Below are 21,070 nucleotides of genomic sequence, written 5' to 3'. Positions count from 1 at the left end.
ATAGAGTACAATAAAGGCTAGGATGAAAGATTAGTTAAAACAGATTAGAACAACAATATATATATAAAATAATCAATAAAAAGCAGATAAAAGAACAACAAAAGAATTGAATGTTTCCTAATCAAAATCAAGGCTGTTTGTTCTAAGTTTACATAAAATATTTCAACACTTCCATGTTCAGGAATATTAACATTGAGTTCTTTATATAGGATGTTTCTGAGGAAGGGAAGTTCAGGAGTCAGGACAAAGGAGAGCATGGAGAAGATGAGGGAGAGAACAGGAGAGAAGTTGGAGAGAAGACAAGAGGGGGAGAACACAGGAGAAGAGAGGGAGAACACAAAAGAAGGAGAAGGGGAGAACATGAGAGGAGGAGAGGGAGATAGCACAAGAGGGAGGAACACAGTGTTCTTGCCAATTTCACTCACTCACACTTGTTCTTTAATAAGACATATACATTAATTTCTTAATACCATGGTATGTGATTGCTTGTGAATATATAATATCTCAGGTTAAAGAGTGTTGTGCTATAATGTACATTTTGAATGCAATATTATTGGCATATCCTAGTGAAGAAAATCTAGAAATGCATTGCATTAGTTTTGGAGACTGAAACAGGGGCCAAAGGTGGTTGCGGTGCTCATGTGCTACCCCAGAACCCCCCCACATTTAAAATTGCTGCTCCACCCCTGTGGAGGGGTCCTTGAATTGGTCAGATTACTTTTTAGAAATTTAAATACACTTGTATAATTATGGTACTTGTACAATAATGGAAAAATTCATTGACCTCTATTGGTCCATGGGGTAATAAACAAACAAAACAGCACTGATTGGGCAGACACGGGTCACCTCATCCAATCAAGCTCATCGATTCGATTTGACCTACCTGTGTGCTAACTGGAGTGTGTGTGGGTCATGTTTGCCAAATATTCTCCTGCACTGTTACACATGGTGCAAAATTACATTTTTTCTGGGAGAGCATGTTGCATAAGGGGGGGCCCACATAAAAAATAGCCTAGGGGCCCATGACTACCTTAATCCTCCTCTGATGGTTCCCATACTGTAAACAATATAGTATAATTTCATTAAACACGGTAAATGACTGCTTTTGAAACTCCCAGCCCCCCCAGATTGCAACACAGGCTTTGAAAATGTGTAGTTTCCAAGCTTGAATTGAGATTTTAGGTTTTAACTCAGATTTGACCAAATCTTTAGCTATTTTACTCACAAGAATCACATCACAGTATTTATGCTATAATTTGTATTTACAAATCATAAAGGGCAGATAAAACATTTTTTAACAAAGCTTAAACAAAGAAGTTCATTAAGACCCTTCATACTGCTCACCGTGATTAAAAAAAGAAAAACATGTATTATTTTGATGTCCTGCCGTCAAATGAACAAAGGAACACAGCTGTGGGACAAGTATTTATGTCTGTCATTGATCACATGACATCTCTGTTTACTCTGCTACGGCAACCAAACCCCTGTTTCAAGGTCCCGCCTACCAGCCTCGTAGTCATTGGTCCGAGCGCTACACGCCGCTTTGTCAGTGGACAGCCCCATGTCAATCATAACACTTGAAACAAGTTTGTATGCAGACACATTAAACGAACTGGGTTGTTATGGACTTGAGCCATATCTGTAAAAGTATGTCAAAGTTGTTATTCTCTTCTTATTCTTTCACCAGCAACTATTTAGAAACATGTTAGATCATCTAAATTATCGTTTGTCGGTGATGTCACGGTTATTTTCAAAATGTCAGTCAAAGGAACACTGAGTGAAAGCTAAATATAATCGTCTCGGAGACAGCTACAAAGCACTAAAGTCGTCTGTAAAAGCTTAAGCTGCCAGCGTTGTATCATTATCTGTCGTTATTCGATGTTACAAAAGTATTTTTTTTATAGCTGTAAGAGCTGGTAGTTTGGGTTTTGAAGCTGTTGTTGGTGTTTTCAAACTATTAAAAAGCCAGCTCACGTTAACCTAGTTAGCCATTAGCTAACTTAGCTGTTAACTGAACAAATCTAGCTAACGTCAAACACATTATAAGATTGTCAGGCTGTTGTTAGCTACTACAGTGTGAATGCTTTTACACTGAAGTGGAGATTGTGGCTGCTCTTACATTGCCACAGCATGACCACTTTCATAACGTTAAAGTTGAGCAAGATGTCATACGACATACTTCCTGATAGCTAACCTACAGTAGGTGGACAGTGACATCAGCTCCTACATCATACCAGTAGGCCTACATGTAATACCCACAATAAATACGAACCAACTACTGTGAATGTTATATTTCTTACTTTAGTTAAAAGTTGAGGAGATTATGTACATGCACGCACACAAATCAACGATCTAAGTAACTATACTGTAATAAATCTTATGTGAATATGTGACACAGTATTGTGATAAAAGCATGGGAACATTTTACAACACATCTCTCTGCAGGCTTGCTGTTAACACAGTGTTTCTTGTAAGGTAAGTCTTGATGTAAAAGAGAGAATTAAGGTAATCTAGCTTAACCAGCTTCCAACAAGAGCTAGTTTCAATATACTTATTTTCATCACCTAAAGAATCTTTTCTTACTCCCGTAGTTATTTAATTGTTATGCATTATTCTTCAAGAAATGTTAAAAAACTGTCAAATTTCCATCCATGTTTATAATTTGATCCATAAATTGTCAAACTATTGTTGCAGCTATATAAGAACATAATGTTTTTAGTTGTTAAGGAGTGCATCATTGAATGTCACAAAAACAAAGATGCATATTCTAATACCCAAATGCCCAAAGTTTTTTCCCTGGAGCACCAAAACTGAAACTTACTGAATCCAAAAGCAAACAGCTATTGTATTGTTATGATGCAAAAATGGTACTGGAACACAAACATATGTATATATATATACATATATATATGTATTTGTATATATCTGTTTTGTCAAAACTTATGGCGTGCTGAATTTGTGGATAGGAATAAGAGGTTGAATAGTGCAGGTAGTTGGCAGTCAGAAGTTGACATAATTTTTAATACAGTTTATCAAATAGATGATAGAGAATCAGATGAAATTGCATATGTGAAAGAACATTACGTCTCTGTCAGACTGACTTAAGAGCTACATTTTCTGCACAGAATTAGGCAATGTACCCATTATTCGAACTCTGATTAATGCGTAGCACATTTGTGTGAATCGAGGGACAGAGAGAACAGTAAGTTGGAGCATTCGTGTCAATCTTTTGTTCCTGACTGCTTCTGATTCTCTGATTCAGCAGACTGGATGTGACCCTGTGACCCCTGGTTGCCAGGGAGAGAGCGGTGGGGCCATGGCTGTTGGGGCTTCGGTCGGGGAGAGCCAACTCCAGAGGATTATCCGAGATCTGCATGGTACGCCAGCTTTATGTGTGTGTGTGTGTGTTCGTGTGAGTATGTGTGAATAGAGTGGCTGCGGGCGATTGTTGGCTGACATGGTGTGATTGAAAAGAAGAGAAAGAAGAGTCAGAAATGTTTGCCATGATGTCATGACCTTCGTCTCAGCGTCAGGTCTAAATACAATCTCTACTTCTGGAACTATCTGACATCTCCTGCTCACCAAATTATTTGGGAAAACATCAGACCTCACGCCCCTGTAGTAAGGGTGTGGTGGAAGCTTCTGTCAGCATGCAGCGAGACAGAAAGTGCGTACTGAGGGTGCACCCATCACAGGTGTCCTTCCAGTTTTTGCGATGGATCCGAGGCAAGTGGTTGATTTACAGAATAGCTGTACTCTGTGAGTGTGTAACCAAAATGTACAAAGACATAAAAATTTGCAATATAATTTAGGTTTTTTTTAGATTTCTTTTTCGGCAATGTGACTTTTGGTAATTTCTAAATTCTTTCTAAATTTCTTTTTTCCTGTTTGTATTCCTGTTTCTTCATGGCTGTGATACAACTTCTCACTGAAGACCTGCTATTCTATTATGTTTATCTTTAAGAAGCACATGTCTTTTGCCTTGTAAATGTGTTTTTCAAGGGAAATCTAAATTCCACCTGGTTGTATGAAACCTGCTTTATTAATCCTTCATCTTTTGTCATTTTTTTCTGAATTTCAGAGGCCGTTGCAGAGCTTGCGAGGGAGTATAGGGAAAGTGGGGAGCCAATCACAGATGACAGTACCAACCTGCACAAATTCTCCTACAAACTGGAATACCTGCTACAGGTGTGATTTTGCTTGTATTGTCACAGCTGACCAGTGAATCACAATTACTCAAGGAAGATGTAATTAAATAATAATGATTCTCAAATAAGATACTCTTAGTTAAATGTGATGTCCCCTCTTACAAAAAAAAAAAAAAAATCAAACGGAAAATTTTTCATATTGTAAATTTTGCATGTCTGAAGATGAATTCGTACTATTGTTTGTTTCAAAATGGATAGCTGTTTGGAAAAAGATTTCCTTCTCATTTTATCGCTAAATTTAACACATGAAAATAATCTGTCTATATCCAGCTCCATCTATATATCTGCCTATCTTTCAGTTTGACCAGAAGGAGAAGACCACATTTCTTGGAACAAAGAAGGATTATTGGGATTACTTCAATGACTGTCTGGCTAAGATCAAAGGAGCCAATGATGGGATCCGTTTTGTCAAATGCATCACTGAGGTGTGATGATTATTTTGTTATTGTTTAGAGTGACAGCACTGATTACACACAGTGATCATTGGTAATAGCTGATAACCCATTAGAAATATCTGTTTTCCCCTTCACCCACAATGACTCAAAAGGGTTTTTACTTCCATTTTCTTTCTCGTCTCTGATACAGACGTGATGTAACATTTTCATATTGCTGCTTAGAAATCAGTGTTTCCAAAATGTGGGACCCAAAACATTCAAGAACTCAATTTTAGTCTTGGCACTGATGTGATTCATCCCTGTAACATAAGCAACATGTTGTGTAATTGCAATTGTAACATGTTATGATTCTTTCTTCTTTTTAATTTTGTATAATTTTTAGGATAGTGTTTGTTGCATTTAAAATAACATTAGCTCTTAGCTCCATTTATGTTGCGTTGCATTTAGATTAAATAATGAATCGTCATTAACTTTGTTTTGTTGTTTTTTGGATAATCCAAGGTTGTGAGTGTAAAGTAAACACTGGTTAAACACTCTGTAAAACCACGTCTTCTTTCACTTTGATAGCTGAAGACGTCTCTGGGGAAAGGACGAGCATTTATCCGTTACTCACTCGTACATCAGCGGCTGGCTGACACCCTGCAGCAGTGCCTTATGAACCAGAGAGTCACCAGGTAAAGCTGTCAGAGCACACTTTTTTTTGTTAGATCTGAAGAGTGATGGTCTTGTATAAAGTGATTAGAACAACAATAAGTTGAGAAGAGATCATGAAACACTTGTCGCATAAACATGCATGTTAGATGTGGTGACACTGATGGAAACTGATGTGTATGTCATTTCCTTATTTGCACTTGAAAAACCTATTGTTGATGTTCTGTTGTGGAGTTTTACTTCATGATATAATCTGTTCCTGGTTTAAACGTCACTTTCTTGTCACGGGTCAAAATATAGCTTCCTTTTTTTAGCTCTGCTATGTACTGTAACCTCTACCACATCTCTCTTCCCACAGTGACTGGTACTATGCAAGAAGCCCCTTCTTGAAGCCCCACCTCAGTGTTGACATAATCAATCACCTGTATGAACTCAACGAGGTCCAGTTTGATGTCGCTTCCAGAGGTCATGATCTGGATGCCTCCTGGCCAACTTTTGCAAGGTAATATACAAGACAAGTCATGAAAACAGCACGGAGAGCAGGTGAAACCACAAAGTTATCTAAATAGGCATCAAGACATTATTGTGTGTCGAATATAGCTAGCATTTCTTTTCTGATCAACAGGAGAACACTGGCAAACTCACCTGGCCACATGTGGAAACCACCCAGTCGCAGTTCCAGTATTAACAGTCTAGCCAGCACCTACTCACAGGTAGTAGGCAATTGTCTCAAATAACATCCTGTCATCATAATATTAAAATGATGTTCATTACTTTTCATCTGTTCCTTCTCCTCTTCTTTGGTTTCCCTTTCAAACATCTAGCAAGCACCTGAGTTCCCATCTAGTCCTGACTATGGTCAGGGACTGCTGAATGACCTGAATGAGTCCCTCCCTGCCTGCAGAGAAGATTCCAGCGCAGTTGAAGACCTTCGCCTGGAGCTGGACCAGTCAGAGCTGAAGCAGCGAGAGCTCCTAGACAAGGTGCAGCAGCTGGGCGAAGAGGGAGCTGAGCTCAGGGGAGTTGTTGTGGAGCTCCAGAGACAGCTGGATATGTCCCTTTCTGCCCAAGAGGAGCAGCGGGGTTTGCAGGGAGAACTGAAGGCTCTGCAGGGGAGAGAGGAGGCACTGTCCAGAGAGGTGGAAGCGCTTAGAAATGGGGAGAAAACCAGAGAGTTTGAACAGCAGCTGCTCCAGGAAAAGCTGGCAGTTGCTGAGGGGAAGAACATAGAGCTCCTGGCCAAGTTGGACGGGGTTCTGAATGAGAAAGGCCAGCAGGCAGCGAGTTACTTTGATTCAGCTCAAAAGATACACGAATTGTTGGACAGATTGAAAGAGGCAGAGAAAGGGAAGATGGAAGCTGTAGCTGAGGTAGAGGAGAAGAAGAGGCAGGCAGAGAGGCTAGAGGAGGAGCTGAGAGTCAAGGAGGCAGCTGCGAAGGAGAGTGAAACAAAACTGGGGGCATTAGCTGCATCTACATGTGAGGAGAAGGCCAAGTTGGAGGAGAAAGTTGAGGAGCAGTGCAGTGCCCTTGATAAGCTGCAGGGGGCCTTGACAGTGAGAGAGAAGGAGGCGAGCAACCTGCAAAGGCAGCTGCAGGACCTCCAAAGATCTCTGGAGGAGAAGGAGGAAGAGCTGGAGGAGGTGAAGAGGAGGGCACACCAAGATAAAGATGAACTGCAGAAGAACGCTGGTAGCTTAAAGGAGTCTTTAGAAGCAGAAGTTGCTGCCCTTAAGGAGCAGCTAAAGAAGAAAGAGGCAGAACTTACCTCCAGCAGCAAGACACTACAACAGCTCGAAACCAAGTACCAAAGCCTGACCAAAGAGAAGGACAAACTGACTGCTAGCGTTGTTGAGCTTGAGGGTAGCATCAAGGAACAAGCCCTTAAGATAGAAGACTACAGGACACAGTGTGCAAACCTGATGGAACTAAATGAGAAACTGCTGACCACAGTGAAGAGAAATGAGGAGTTGAAGAAGGAGATGGCAGAAAACAGAACGCTGCTTGAAACAGAGTTAGCATCTCTACGGGCTTCTGAGAAACAGCTTCGAGGCCAGCTGGATGACACCAAGATGACAGTGGATGAAAAAGAGAAGCACTTGCGTGAGGAGAACCGCAAGGTGGATGAGAGTCTGCAGCGAGCCACCATGGCCGCAAAGCTCTCAGAGGCCACAACAAAGCGGCTCGAGCAGGAGAACCAGAGTCTGAGGGAGGAGCAGGACACTGTGAAAGCAGCTCTCAGCCGCATGCAAGCTGACCTGAAGAGCGTTCATGGGCAGATTGGAGAGTTGGAGAAGAACTTGGGAGCTTCACGCAAGAATGAAGCAAGCCTCCAAGAACAGCTCCAAGCCAAAGAGGCCCAGTTGGAGAGTAAAGAGAAGGACTTTGTTGAGCTGCAGTCCACGTTAAAAGCTCTGGAGGCCAGGGAGAAGGAGCTTGAGATTGCCAAAGCTGATGCAGAAGCAACCTGTGCTAAACAGACGGAGGTAATTGAAAGGGTCACCTGTGAGAAGCAGACAATGGAGAAATCTCAGCTGGAGATGAGCGTGGTCCAAGCAAAGGACAGCCAGGAGGTGAAAGGCAAACTGACTATGGTTGAGGGCCAGTTGGAGGTGAGCATGAAAGATGTGTCCAGGCTGCAGGCAGAGATCCTGGACCTCAAGGTGCAGGTGAGGAGGGCTGAGGAGGAAAAGTTAAAATCACAAGCACAGCTGGAAGTGACGGAGGCCCAAAGGGATGAGCTCAGGACTCTGACCGAGCAGCTTAAAGCCCAGACAGAGGCACTGAATCAGAGGCATGTAACAGAGCTTATGGAGTGCAAAAAGAAAGAAGAGGCAGTGATTGAACAGTGTGACAGAGAAGTAGCTGCCCATGCCGAGTTGGCTATCTCAGCGGCTGCCATCCGAGAGGAGCTGTCCACCCTCAAGGCAGAAAATGACAGACTAACCTCAGAGAACAGCGAGATACGTGAGGGCCTGCACAGAGCGAACACAGAGATGGCAGAGCTGGGGATGACCATCTGTAAGCTGAGTGCAGAAAAGCAGGAGATCAAAGAGCATTGGGAAGGGGACACTGCCAGGATCGAAGAGCTGGAGAAAGAGGTGGAGCGAATAGAGGAGGGCATGGCAGAACTACGGCTGGAGAATACCAAACTAAGAGAGGAGCTGACACAAAAGGAGGAACTTCCTAAGACTGTCACGGAGCTCCAGGAGCAGCTGGAAAAGACCAAGAACCAAATGCAGAGCGCAACATGTTCTAGCCGTGAGGAGGCTGAGGCCATCAAGTTCCAAATGAGCTCAGAGAGCATGAATCACCAGGTCCAGATGAAGGTGAGAACCTTTTAATCATGTCTTGTACTACACTCAGTGTTGTCATTTTTTATTTGGGGTGTAATGATTCTGAAACCAAGAGCAGACTTACGACACCATCTGCCCAAACCTGCTGCCACCGCTGCACCGCAACTTAATCTCTTTTACTTTGACTCACGTTGATGTGTCAGAAAATTGTAACATACCGCTGTTTACCATGAGCCCTGTCCCCAAAATTACAAAAACTGAAAAATTTAAAGATGAATTTCCCCCTCAAACTGGACTCTCTTCTCATCTTTAAAAGGTGGTTTACAGGTGCCTGCTTCTGTCGACTGACTGAGCTCTACATGGGGCTTTCAGGGACTGCTTGTAAACTACAAATGTTTTGTCTCATTCCATTCACATCTAAATTTAAAGACTTTTTGCTGCAATTAGTTTATATGTAGACTGGTCTTAAGTGTTTTTCTTCATTTATGTTTGTTTACTTTAATTGATTTAGGTGAAGTAAATTTAAAATTAATCTACCTTCATAGTGTGTAAAATTATAGTTGATTTGGTAAAACCTCAACATTTTTTCCCTATTTTTTATTGTTCAACCCCCCCAAGCCCCAGCCATTTGAAAAACTGCCGTGCCCATATCATTTTGTTCTGCTTCTTCTTTGCTGCACAGTTTTAAGTTGTTTTTTTTGTTATCCTTATTTACACATTAGATTAACAGGTGGTCTGTATTTGGATATGTCAAATGAATAATGACACCCGTTCAATGGTTCTTTGCATTTACACCTGGTATTAAAATGCGTCCCTGTTATCTCAAATGTGTCAGCAATGTAATCGGAACTGAATAGGCAGATAAGTGGGTTCTTCCTTACCCAAATAATGTGCCCAGATGCAGACTGAATTTGAATTCCAGGTGTAAATGGAGTACTTCTGTCAGAATATATCAAATCAATTTCCACTTGAAGTGGCAGTGTTTGTCGACATGTCCACCACTTTGGTCCAGACTGAAATATCTTGACAACTATGGGATGTATTGTCAAGAAATTTTGTGCAGACATTAAACTTAATAACTTTGTTGATCTCCTCCCTGACCATCATGAAGTTGACATTGTTGGTTAAAGAGGCAATGTCTCAATCTGATAAGCATCGTCATGTAAGCATGCGTTGTAAGCACATTAGCATTTAGCTCAAAGCATGGCTGTAGATTTTTCCTATTTCCCTTTTCTTGCATTACTTTCATATTTCAGAGTGTGAATGAGCAGCTGGACAAGGTGAACGCCCAGCTGCAGGAGGAGCTGAAGAATGTGTCCAGCTTGCAGGCCAGAGTGTCTGAACTTGAGGTGTGTGTCTTCTACGCAGTAATTCATGGTGACATAATGAGTAGATACATGGTGGTGGCTCTATAATCCTTGGAGAGCACACGCCCTCGGAGAAAGATAGTGTACTATAAAGATACACTCAAATAGAAAGAATTGTGTGATATACTCCCCTTTTCAAGTCTAAAAAAAACTATATATGATTAAGAGAAGACTGTAGATAGATATCAGTCAAAAGTGCAACATCTATACATAGCTGGAAGCACCAATGCCTTTATCATTAGTGGATTTGCAGGAGGGATGGAGAAAAAGAAGCCACGCACCACATTGGACACAACAACAGGCAGATTTTGTGTGATGATTGTATGAGAAAAAGTGTTCAGTTTTTTTCATAATAAGATGCCTTTAAGCTTGAGCAGTTTTCTTTGATTGCAGAAAGTAGAATCGATGCAAAATCACTGCAGTGCACTGATCCTAATCCAATTAGTAGCTCAATGAAATCGCTTTGAAATAATCATTTCTGATATAAAATTTGATGTGTTTATAGAACCATATAATAGGATTTGATGTTGAGCTGTTATTTGATTTTTCTGGATTACATGTTTCTGTATGTCCTCTCATGCAAGATGCATCAGAAAAAATAGTTTTGTGATAATACAGTACTTGATAATTAGTAAATTTAACTCCAATTGAAGACCGATTTGGGAAGAAAAACTGAATAATTGTTTCAATTGTTGAAAAAAATGTTGGTACTGATGGGGTTTTTTTTATGTGTGTTCTTGCAATGTTTAATAAAGGTTGTGAATGAGCAGTGCCTGAATCTAACTGGCGAGAAAGATGCTCACATCACAAAGACAGAAACTTCAATCCGTGAGAGTGAGAGCGAGATTCAGCGCCTGAGAGATGCAGTAACCAGGTGCGTTTATGTAACACTAATACCTGTGAATTTCATCTTCTGGTGCAAAAAATCAGGCACTGACTCATTTTCCTTGGACCTAATACTTTCTTCAGTGCTGAAGACGCACACTTGGCTGTGCAAAAGGTCTGCGAGGAACTGAAGGAGAAACTCAGCACATCAGAAGATGACAAACAAAGCCAGTGCATGAAGATGACTGCAGAGATCGATGACCTCAACAGAACCAAGACGAACCTTGAGGAGCGGCTTATTGAGCTTATAAGGTATGATATGTCTCTTGTGCAGCTGTCAGCAGCGTCAAAGTTATTTGTTTCAACATCCATATCATTTCTTAAGGAAAGGTGTTAAAGTTCATTTTCTGTTTGGATATCTACCACATTGTTATGTTTCGTTGCTGCCTGCTCTTTGATTGTCCCACTGGGTGAGTTTTTAATTGGTTCTTCCAGTAAGAGCAGTTCTCTGATGTTGTCGTGCTTGACATTGTTGGGGGCAAATTAGGTTCAAGGTGAAGGATCAGGGGAGAAGCCTTCTTTGAATGCTGAGATAATTTACCAAGAACAAGTCTGATAGAGAGACTTTGACAGAGAATATAGATGCCACTGAATAGAACGACTGGATTGAAGAGCCACTGTTGCCTCAGAAGCTTTCATACTCTGCTAAGGATGAACCACAAATACAGTAATTCAGTCAATTCCTTTGGGATTTGCCCACATGATTTCAGTCTTTTCTGCTTTTGTATTATGCATGCCCTCATTGTTATCATTATATGGGGTAATGAGGCTACTTCTGGTGTTGAATGTATCCAACGTGTTAAATGAAAAATACATGTAGGGCCAAATGCACTACATGCTAAATTAGTTTCTATTGGATGTTTTTTTTCTGGAAAGGAGCCGCTAAAAATTTTTGAAAAAGGGCAGGCACTTTCAAAAGATACTTGGCAGGTGATTTGATGGACCATCTGTCTTACACAGGATAAATTCAGCCAATCAGAACATTGAGAGGGTGCTACCACCAGCATAGCCCATTGGTAAATCAAACTTTTACTGAGGTCAGTCGAGAAAGGGAAAAGAAATTGAGAAAAGCCTTCAATGCTGTTATTTGTTCCCTCTTTCAATGAAATATTTTCTTTAGTTCTGATATGACTGATGCTATAGTAGCTAGGCTAACCACTTTAGGGCCTGCCATTGTTGTTTTCAAACAAACAGTCGCTTCTCTTGCTGGTCGGCACACCCAAACCACACCCGCAGCTGTCAGTAGTTCTTTAAAGGATGCTGGTTGGTTCAATGCCTGTGTGTTGGCCACAAGCACATAGCTGGTAAAATCGATTTGTGAGATATGCAAGATCACATGTTCATGTGATCTTGCATATCTCCCTTGTGACTGGCTATAATGTAAAAATAAACCTCACTGATCTTGTGATGTTATCTGTTGTTTGTACGATATGACTCTGTTTTATGATCTTTGACGACACGATTAAATTGAATTCATCCATGTAAAAAAAAAAAAACATCATCAAAACTTTAAATTTGGTCCCAGGCTGGTTTTGAAGATAAGAGAATGGCATTAAATTTCCATACATGTTCCTTTTTGTGCATTACATCAGGGACAAAGATGCTTTGTGGCAGAAGTCAGACGCTCTGGAGTTTGAGCAGAAACTGCGAGCAGAGGAGCGCTGGTGGTTAGTGGATAAGGAGGCCACGCACTGCCTCGGCTGCCAGGGCCAGTTCACCTGGTGGCTGCGCAGACATCACTGCAGGTTGGCTTTCAGCAGACACTGGGCCCTTCTGGAAATGCAAGACATCAAAAATGTGTTTTATTAACAAAATGACACCTCATTAATTTTTTGATACATGAATCACTTTTTAGGCTTTGCGGTCGCATCTTCTGCTACTACTGCAGCAACAACTTTGTTATGACGAAGCATAGCGGGAAGAAAGAGCGCTGCTGCAGGGACTGTTACACCCAACACAGCGCGGTGGTGGAGAGGTTCACCGAGGCAGAGCTGAGTCCTTCAGACATTCAGCCTCCTCCACCCGGAGCTGGACCTCAGCCACCTCCTGAACCAGCCCCATATAAACCCACACCCAGGGTAACAGGTGAGAGGCAAGCTGCGAAGAAAATCACAAGCTGACTACTACATGCTAACTTGACAGCTGCACACTTGGTGGTGGTTTGTCGCAGTAGTTCTAGTAGTCTATTGTCTTTTTTTACTGCAAGTTAACTGGGAAGCAGAAGTGAAAGGACTGACTTTGCCATATTTAGGAACAAGGACAAGAACATTTTAAATGAAATTCTTATTCAATAGTATTAAAGAGGAAGATGGTGACATTTCATTTCAGAGAAGCTGTTTTGTTTTAATTGTAAAGAAAGTTAAGCTGCATGATGTTGATCTATTTTTGTACTGGCTTGGTTGCAAAGATGAACAGTTTTTTCTCAACCGTACACGCAATACGTTTTTGTGTATTGTGTAATCAGAAGAGAACAGGGAGTGGTCCAATAGTTCAATAGTTGTTCTTGTTCCTCTCAGTGTCAGACCCCAGCAACAGATCTGACGATGGAGTTTTTGACATCATCACAGAAGAGGAAGTGAACGGCGTCTACGACAGTGACACCACCTCCCAGACCACAGGAGGCTCCCTGGAGGGAGAACGAGACCGACGGCCCCTGGGGGCACTGGATTTGTGAGTGTGATATCTATCTTAGGACAGCACAGAGGGAGCCGGTTGAGATCCAGCTCAGCAGCTGGTCGTTTTCTGAGTCAGTTTTGTGCTCTGGTCAGATTCCTCATTTGAGAGAAAACGCAACAGCTTAGTGCTGAGCTCCTGAAATTGCAGAGTTTTAAAGTCAACATCCCAGCCTCCACGGTCAATTACTTCTCTAAGAAGAGTGACAGCTGCATACAGTGCATTCATAAACTGTACTGGTGTCATTTCGGCTAATCAGAGCATGTCACAGATCAAAGGTGACAAACTATCTACCGTATATAGTGCTGGATAATTTAAAATATAAAATGATATAATGGTATCTATGAGAAATGTTCAAATCAGCCAGACATTTACTGTAGGCTTTCTTCCAGGTTGCCATGGTCACTTCAACTCCTTGAACTTTCAAAGATGGGAAGTAAAAAATTGGGAAGCGAACTAGTTCCGTTTTTATGTATAATGTACCTTTTATCGGTCTGGGGAAGCTCAAAAGAGACAATTTGTCAATTTTGCCTATAATACTTATCTATCATTCAGTGTTGTAAATAGCAGATGATTGGAGACACCCATCATGGCCCATTCTTTAACCAGAACTCATTGCTGTAAATGTCCCACCCCTGCTCTTAAAAAGGACAATAAACACAGACCCACGACTGCTTGAATGCAGAAATCTCTTAAGTAGATGCAACTTGTTTCTCTTGTTTCAACACCTTATGATATTTTCTAGTCTCGGCCACAGTGCACCACAGGGGATTCAGCACACGTGTCTGCCCCCCTTTCAGGTGTCAAATAGTAATTAGGGAAGTTCTTTCTTTTGTTTGCATCGATAAATGAAAACAAAAGGGACACTTCTCAATTGCAAGAATTGAGAAGTGTTCACAGTTTCATGGTAGTAAAAGGTGACAGGGTGGTTGAGAGAGGCTGAAGCATTAGTGTGTTACCATAATGTTGTACATGGCATAGAAACTTTAATTTGCAGAAGTACTGCTGTCATTGCTGTACCCCCGCATCCTAGTATTTATGCACCAAAAATGGTCAATGTATTAAGATGTATGTCAGAGATAGAGCTGCAAGGATTAGTAGATTGAAAAAAGTTAGTTACCAACTAGTTTGATGGTCAGTCAATTGTTTCAGTCAGTTTTCAAACAAAAAAGTCACTAATTTGATGGTTTCAGCTTCTTAACTTTGAGGATTTGATGCTTGGCTTAGACATGTATGATAGTCTTTGGGTTTTAGCCTGTGGGTCCGACAAAAGAAGCAATTTGAAGACGTCACGTTGGGCTTTACGATCAGCAAACTAAATGATTAATGGTGAAAATAATTAGGAGATTAATCAAAACATAAAAATAACCGTTAGTTGCATAGTTAGTCATGGATGACTGGGAGGAAGATGAGGAAACACTGAATTAACTTGTGCTTGGATTCAATTTAAATTCATAATGACATAAATGGGAGAAAACCCAAACAAAGAACAGCTTTTTGCTCTGAATGAGACTTACATACATGGAAAACAAAATATTACTCTCTGTCTGGATTTCACAGAAGCACAGGAGATGTGACCCCTGATGACCCTGAAGAGCATGTTCCTACTGTTCAGGATTCAGAAATCAACCTGCTCAAATCAGGAGAAGTCACGTGAGTCTTGACCTCGATGTACTTGATGTGTTAGTGTGTGTAAATGATGAGTCACTCATACAAATTCTTTTATGTCATCGCAGGATGGCTGTCCCTCTCAGCATTGATGACATATCTCAGTTTGGCGACGGTTCCAGGGAACTCTTCATCAAGTCCAGCTGTTACAGTGCGATCACTGTTGCTGTGGGTGACTGCGGGCCAACAATCAGCTGGATGTTCTCCTCAGAGCCAAAGAGCATCTCCTTTAGTGTGGTGTTCAGGGAGTCCGCTGACACTCAGATGGAACAGTCAAAGGTATGTGTGCTTGTTGTGTGCATTTTTATGTTTGTGCATTTAGACCAATGTGTTGTGAAACCCTAAGGGGACTGCAGCACCCCCTAAAACAAGGTATAACAACCATCAAGAGAGAGCTCACATGGACGAGCGAGAAAGAGGGAGCATGAGAATATGAACAGAAACGCCCACGTGATACAAAAACTTTCTTTGATCAAGAAGCCTAATTTTACTCTACAGTTCTGTGGTTTATCTGTCAAGTGTATGAAATATACTGCAGACTGGAGTCTTTTTTGACAGAGACAAACAGACAGATCCATGTTACATACGCCCCTCTTCTCAGTGAAACATCTGCATTCACTGCAGTGCATTATTATAAACTATGAGGTTTGATACCTGGCATTACAAGTGAACAACTCTACGTACATCAGGTCTTGACATGCGTCTCGAGAGACCCACTGTGTTCGGATCTCACTTCCCTGCTCTTTATACATATACATCGCCGGGACAATGGAAACAATCTTCTTTGACACAAAGAAAGAAAGACCTTAATGTGTAACATTTGCTGAATTTACAAGAAGACAAGACAAGAATGTCAATGATGGTGTTTTACAAAGTATAACATTTGTCAAAATCTTACAAAATGGAGCGATGTTTTTAAAGGGAGTCTGGGGGATTTCTCCATGGGCGACAAAGAAGTAGCTTATATTGGATACTGCTCACTGTATTTGTAAAATTTGACATGTTAACTGTAAAAAAAAAATGTTGTCTTTCATAAATTTGGTTTTAATGGTGAAATCAGTTGAAATAGTGTTCTAACAGTTGCTAAATGTTGGTAGATAAGACGCACTAGATGAACTGGTTGTATATTACGTGTCTAACCCACATCCAGCGCTTTCCCCTCGTCATCTCCTTGCTGTTGTGTACTGTGTAATAACTGTGGCTGCTATGAGTGTGTTTTTAAGTATGTTGCTGTTCACGTTTTCGGTATGCTTAAGTGTAAAACATTCTCAAATTCATGTTAATAATTGAGATATCCAGGCCATTCATTATGCCCCATTGACTTGACATCATAATATGGACTGGCTTCTTAGCAACCACAACTGTGACTGACTTCCAGTGTCACAGCTTGTTCGTCTGCCACATGAATAGTCCAGAGAGGCAAAAGCCAAGGCAATGTTGTTACATAAATTCAAATTAAAGCAAATAATAAGGCTAAAGATAAAGCTTTTCAGTTGTTGTAAAATTGCAGCCACTTCAAAACTCACAAATGATGACTGAAAAGTTATTACCAGACACAATGGACTGACAGTGTGCGTGCTTTCATGGGCGCCCCCTGCAGAGAGGAGGGCTATTTGTTTTCCCTTTCAAATATCACAGCCTGAGAAAAAACACTGCAGGTTGTAGCTGTTGCTCAGCAGGTTGAGGTAAACATCCTGCACTTAAAATGTCAGGGGTTGTTAATGAGTTACGACCTTTCATCCCATATTCCTTCCCCTCCCTATCATACCAATATTACTTATTTTTTACTAATCTTTGAAATGATAGTTACAACTGTGTTGAACTTTGCAGTATATTACAAACATTATGATTACCATGGTGATTGTTTTCTTGCTGCCCAACATTACATAGAGTATTATAAATAGACATTTGTACGTTGAGTTTCACATCAGACCAATGTTTCTGTTCTTCTCTCAGGTCCTGATTCCTCTTACTCGCTGCAGTTCCCATAAAGAGACAATTCAGGGACAGCTGAAAGTGCGACACCCCGGCCTCTACACACTCATCTTTGACAACTCCTTTTCACGGTATGGAATTCCTGATTCTTCCTCTTATAGGGGGAAGCTTGTGCGTCACAGAAATGTTTTAACTCTTACTGTTTTCGCCCATCATTTCCTGCCACGGTTGGGTGTGTGAGCGTGTGAGCATTTTAAGCTGGCTTCCTGTTGTGCCTCCGCATCTCGTTGCAGTTAATCGGATTGCGGTCCTTTGATCAGAAACCTTCTCCCAACAGGTTTATCTCCAAGAAAGTCTTCTACCATCTGACCATGGAGAAGCCCATAATCTATGATGGAAGCGACTTTCCCTGAAGCCGGATGACACTCACTCCCACAGAGGCATCAGCATGACGTCACAAAGACATCATCATGATGTCGCTGCTGGAGAGATGTGCTTCAGTGAATGTTTTCTAATTGATTTGACTTTTTTTGCTCTTTTGCTCCCTAAACCTGTTTTACCCAAGTGTTTTATGTTTTGAGAAACATTTCTGTTTTATTTTTACTTTGTTTTGAGGTGTGCTCATGTTTTAACTGTGGCCTAATTGAAGTGTTGTCAGTGGGATGGAAGTGGTTTTTAGAGGAAAAGGAGAAATGTTAATGCAAGTTTTAGCATGTTTTTCTTTTTAAAAATACCAAGTAGTATACTGTAGTTCAGCTAAATTTGCAATTTTTTTAGCTAGACAAATGTGTAATTTTGTTATTTATTTCTGTAATTTTTGTCTGTCTTAGTTTTGGTTTGGCCTCTCTTTTCCCAAATATACTGTTACGTTAGGGAATGCAGATTGCTGCAACAATAGTAATGCTATCAGTACGAAATATGATAAAAACTGTCATCAAATGATGAATATATATCGGAAAAAAAGACCCAGGAAAGATTTTTTAAATTTACAAAATCATGGCCAGTTAAAAAAGTTTCAAGTGTTGTGCAATCTTTTAAATCAGATGGCCAAAAGAAGCCCAAACAAAACACATGAAATGCAAATTTAGCAAATCAGACCACATTTGGAGGTGGTTTGAAATGCAATTCAAATCTGAATTGTACAGATGCGTCTCAGTCCGGACACTCTGGCCGCAGTTATGAAACAGTGTGAAACACAATGGCGACGTCAAATCCAGAGAGACAGAAGTGCGTCAGAGTAGCCGAGTAGAATCCAGCCTGCTACTTGCAGAGCAGTGTGGAAGACAACACAGAGAACAGTAATCTGAAATAAACTATCTGCTCTGCGGCTTGACAGTGCGATTGTTTTCGAGAGCGAGATGACTGATAATGCTTCAGTTTGGAAAGCTGCAACACCAGCGTACAGAGTTACTGATGCCTACATTGTTACCATAGCAGACCCATTCAGATATGTCGGTGTTGTCTCGACGTAAAAATCTGATCTGATCACCTGCAAATAACAGTGCGCACCCCCAATCTTCCAGATCTGATTTGAGAAACAAATTGATTTGCCTGCTTTGTGAACATAGCGCAAGTTTGCACTTTGCCAGTGCAGGAAGGAAACCAAGTAGTGAATAGTAACTGGCCTGGAAAAATACAGTTTCCGTTAGTTAACTAAGCATGTGCACTTTGTGCAAATCTCAGGATTGGGGCATAAAATTGTCCCCCAGTGGTAGCATGTCCTAACGTTATGTTTTTGGAAAAGTAAGAAAGAATAGAAACACTCTCGGTTTAAAGAGACCTACAAACCAGCTTTATAGGATCTAATGAAGAAGAGTACCTGATCTTCCACAGACTGGCTTTATGTGTCATTACAGTGATATTCAGTTAAATCTAATTATGACTGCCAGTTTATGAGCTGTTTTACTTCCAAAGTGCCTATTAACTCTAATAGCCAGGGATTAGGTTGCTTTTATAACTATATATTTTACACAGAACAAACCAGCTGGTATGAATTGGTAATATTCTGTGACAACTTAATTCTGGTGGCTTTTAAATCACAACTTGCGCAATATCATTTATTTTAGTTTTATCAGTTGAAAGGATTTTTCAGTTTGTATTTCATTTTGAATCTCTCTTTGTCATATGTTAGTAGTCTCAGTGATCAGATGGGTTTGATTATCGTGTGCTGTTTGTTGTTTTTTTTATAGCAAAGCAATAAGTAAAAAGCGAGCTTGGTCACGTGGGACACAACCATTCACTACTTAATGAAACAACGGCTTATCTCTATGCTGCATTTATAGAGGTTTACGTTTCGCACTCAGATCTCTTTTATATTTTTGATGGGTGTAAATTGATGCAATTTGTATGCAAAGCCTCATATTTTCTCTACAGAGCTGCACTTTGTGATAATGATTTTATAAATTCTTACAAGCAATATTAAATCTGTTGAGTTTACATGATCTTTGTCAAAGAATTCACACAGGGACAGATTTTTTTTCTACTTGCTGTTTTTTGAAGGATCTTTTTGGAGGTGTAAATTGCACATGATTCATTGCTACAAGCACTCAGTGTAACCAGTAATTGAACTGTAAAACATCCAGTAAACATGAATAAAACATGAGAGCAACGATGCCTCTGACATCCACGAATCTGTGTGTGTGTTTTACTGTTTGACGGCTTGGAACATCAGAACAAGATCAATACGTTGCCTCTATATGCTGCCTCACTCATTCCGAAATGTCACGAGAAAAGACAAACAAGGGTGTTTACTGTGTAACAATACCTCCATTCTACATTTACATCAGAGGTGATGTAGAGTAGGTCCGTCTGAAGGGGAAGAGACTTTTCATGATGCAGAAAAAACAAACAATTCAATCCAAACGACAAAAATACTCTACTGAAAGGTAAAAGCTACAGACGTATATTCCTCTGACATAAACCACAAAGTGTTGAAAACAATATCTCTGTCAGTTCTGTGTTGGTTCAGTATGTTTTCACAGAGTAACACCAGCAGAGCTGTAGCTGAAGACACCACCATTATATCCTCTGTATTTGTACCTTTGGGAAGGTTTGATACTGAGTGAAGCTGTTGATTTTTCTCCTCCTGTGCTTGTGTCAGAACCTGTGGTGTTAATGATCTTATCAGAGCTGAAAACAATCAGCTGATTAATTAAATAGTTGATTGACAGAAAGTGAATTTGCAACTGTTTTGTTCAGTCAGTTTGTGAAGAATGTGAAGATTAGCTTTTTTATGAAAGTTTTGTCAATTTAAAGGAAGGTATTCAAAAATGTCCCCTCGGGAATAATGATGGATATTTTTCAAGAAAATATTTTCATATTGATTGATAATGAAAGTAGTGAAGACTATTTTCATCTAGGGCCTAGATATTCTGTCACACATGATCTCTTTGGTGTAATTGAAATAAAATTGTCTTATATGCTTTTCAATAAGCTTTTATTTTAAAAAAATTACATAAAAAAATAACTGTTTTCCACAAATTTGTCAAATTACAGAACACCATCAGGGAGTGTCACTGCCATGAGAAGTGTGAACTTGGTCTGCAGCAGTGTTTGGGTGGGTGGTGCGTGTAAAATGGCATTCACACAAAGGCCAGCAGTTTTCCCAGCAGAATATTGCACTGTAACTAAAAGATCAGTGTTAATCACTTCACCGGTCAGTGGTCAAAATGTTGTGGCTGATCAGTGTATTTGTCAGACAGAAAATATCTGTTTCTATAGTAACATATGGCAAACTAAACAATTTTGGTCTTACACTCATATCTCAGTATTTCAGTGCAAGTAGCCTGATATCTCTGTCACAGCAGACCACATTTTGTGTGTGTGTCTGGCGACACAGTCAGGCCCAGCAAAGCAAAGAGAATCATTTGGAGTATCTCAGCCACAGCTGTAAAGCTTGCTGGCTGAGCTCTCACTGACTTTTGCCTTCAAAATAAAAGTGAGATGCTGAGAGACGATGCTTGCATACTTGCCCCTGCGTACACGTGTTGTTC

At 40.5% G+C, this 21,070-nt stretch overlaps 1 protein-coding gene across 3 annotated transcripts; it reads left to right on the top strand.

The window, feature by feature from the left end:
- Positions 1-1,625: 1,625 nt before the first annotated feature.
- Positions 1,626-19,708, top strand: fyco1a (FYVE and coiled-coil domain autophagy adaptor 1a). 3 transcript variants are annotated; one of them, XM_073475882.1, is made up of 18 exons: positions 1,626-1,647; positions 3,266-3,377; positions 4,082-4,188; positions 4,508-4,633; positions 5,171-5,277; positions 5,613-5,756; positions 5,880-5,967; positions 6,079-8,583; positions 9,807-9,899; positions 10,673-10,791; positions 10,887-11,054; positions 12,395-12,547; positions 12,658-12,887; positions 13,319-13,472; positions 15,036-15,128; positions 15,212-15,422; positions 17,100-17,209; positions 17,416-19,708. In XM_073475882.1, exons 2-18 carry the CDS (start codon positions 3,317-3,319, stop codon positions 17,489-17,491), a joined length of 4,545 nt encoding a protein of 1,514 aa, XP_073331983.1. In that variant the 5' UTR covers positions 1,626-1,647; positions 3,266-3,316; the 3' UTR covers positions 17,492-19,708. The 3 variants fall into 3 exon arrangements, with proteins under 3 accessions (XP_073331983.1, XP_073331982.1, XP_073331984.1); XM_073475881.1 differs by having other exon boundaries at positions 1,629-1,647; positions 3,263-3,377; XM_073475883.1 differs by lacking the exon at positions 1,626-1,647 and adding an exon at positions 2,461-2,475 and having other exon boundaries at positions 3,263-3,377.
- The last annotated feature ends 1,362 nt before the right edge of the window (positions 19,709-21,070 follow it).

This window comes from Pagrus major, chromosome 11, assembly GCF_040436345.1.
Source record: "Pagrus major chromosome 11, Pma_NU_1.0".
Lineage (NCBI taxonomy): Eukaryota > Metazoa > Chordata > Actinopteri > Spariformes > Sparidae > Pagrus > Pagrus major.
The sequence above is the reverse complement of the archived record's forward strand: the minus strand, read 5'-3'. Positions and strand labels throughout refer to the sequence as shown.

Bases quoted from the DNA above. Each gene is read 5' to 3' on its own strand.
- fyco1a (XM_073475882.1), top strand. From the start codon at position 3,317: ATGGCTGTTGGGGCTTCGGTCGGGGAGAGCCAACTCCAGAGGATTATC. The intron at 4,189-4,507 runs GTGTGATTTTGC...CCTATCTTTCAG, and splicing joins AACTGGAATACCTGCTACAG to TTTGACCAGAAGGAGAAGAC. The intron at 5,278-5,612 runs GTAAAGCTGTCA...CTCTTCCCACAG, and splicing joins ATGAACCAGAGAGTCACCAG to TGACTGGTACTATGCAAGAA.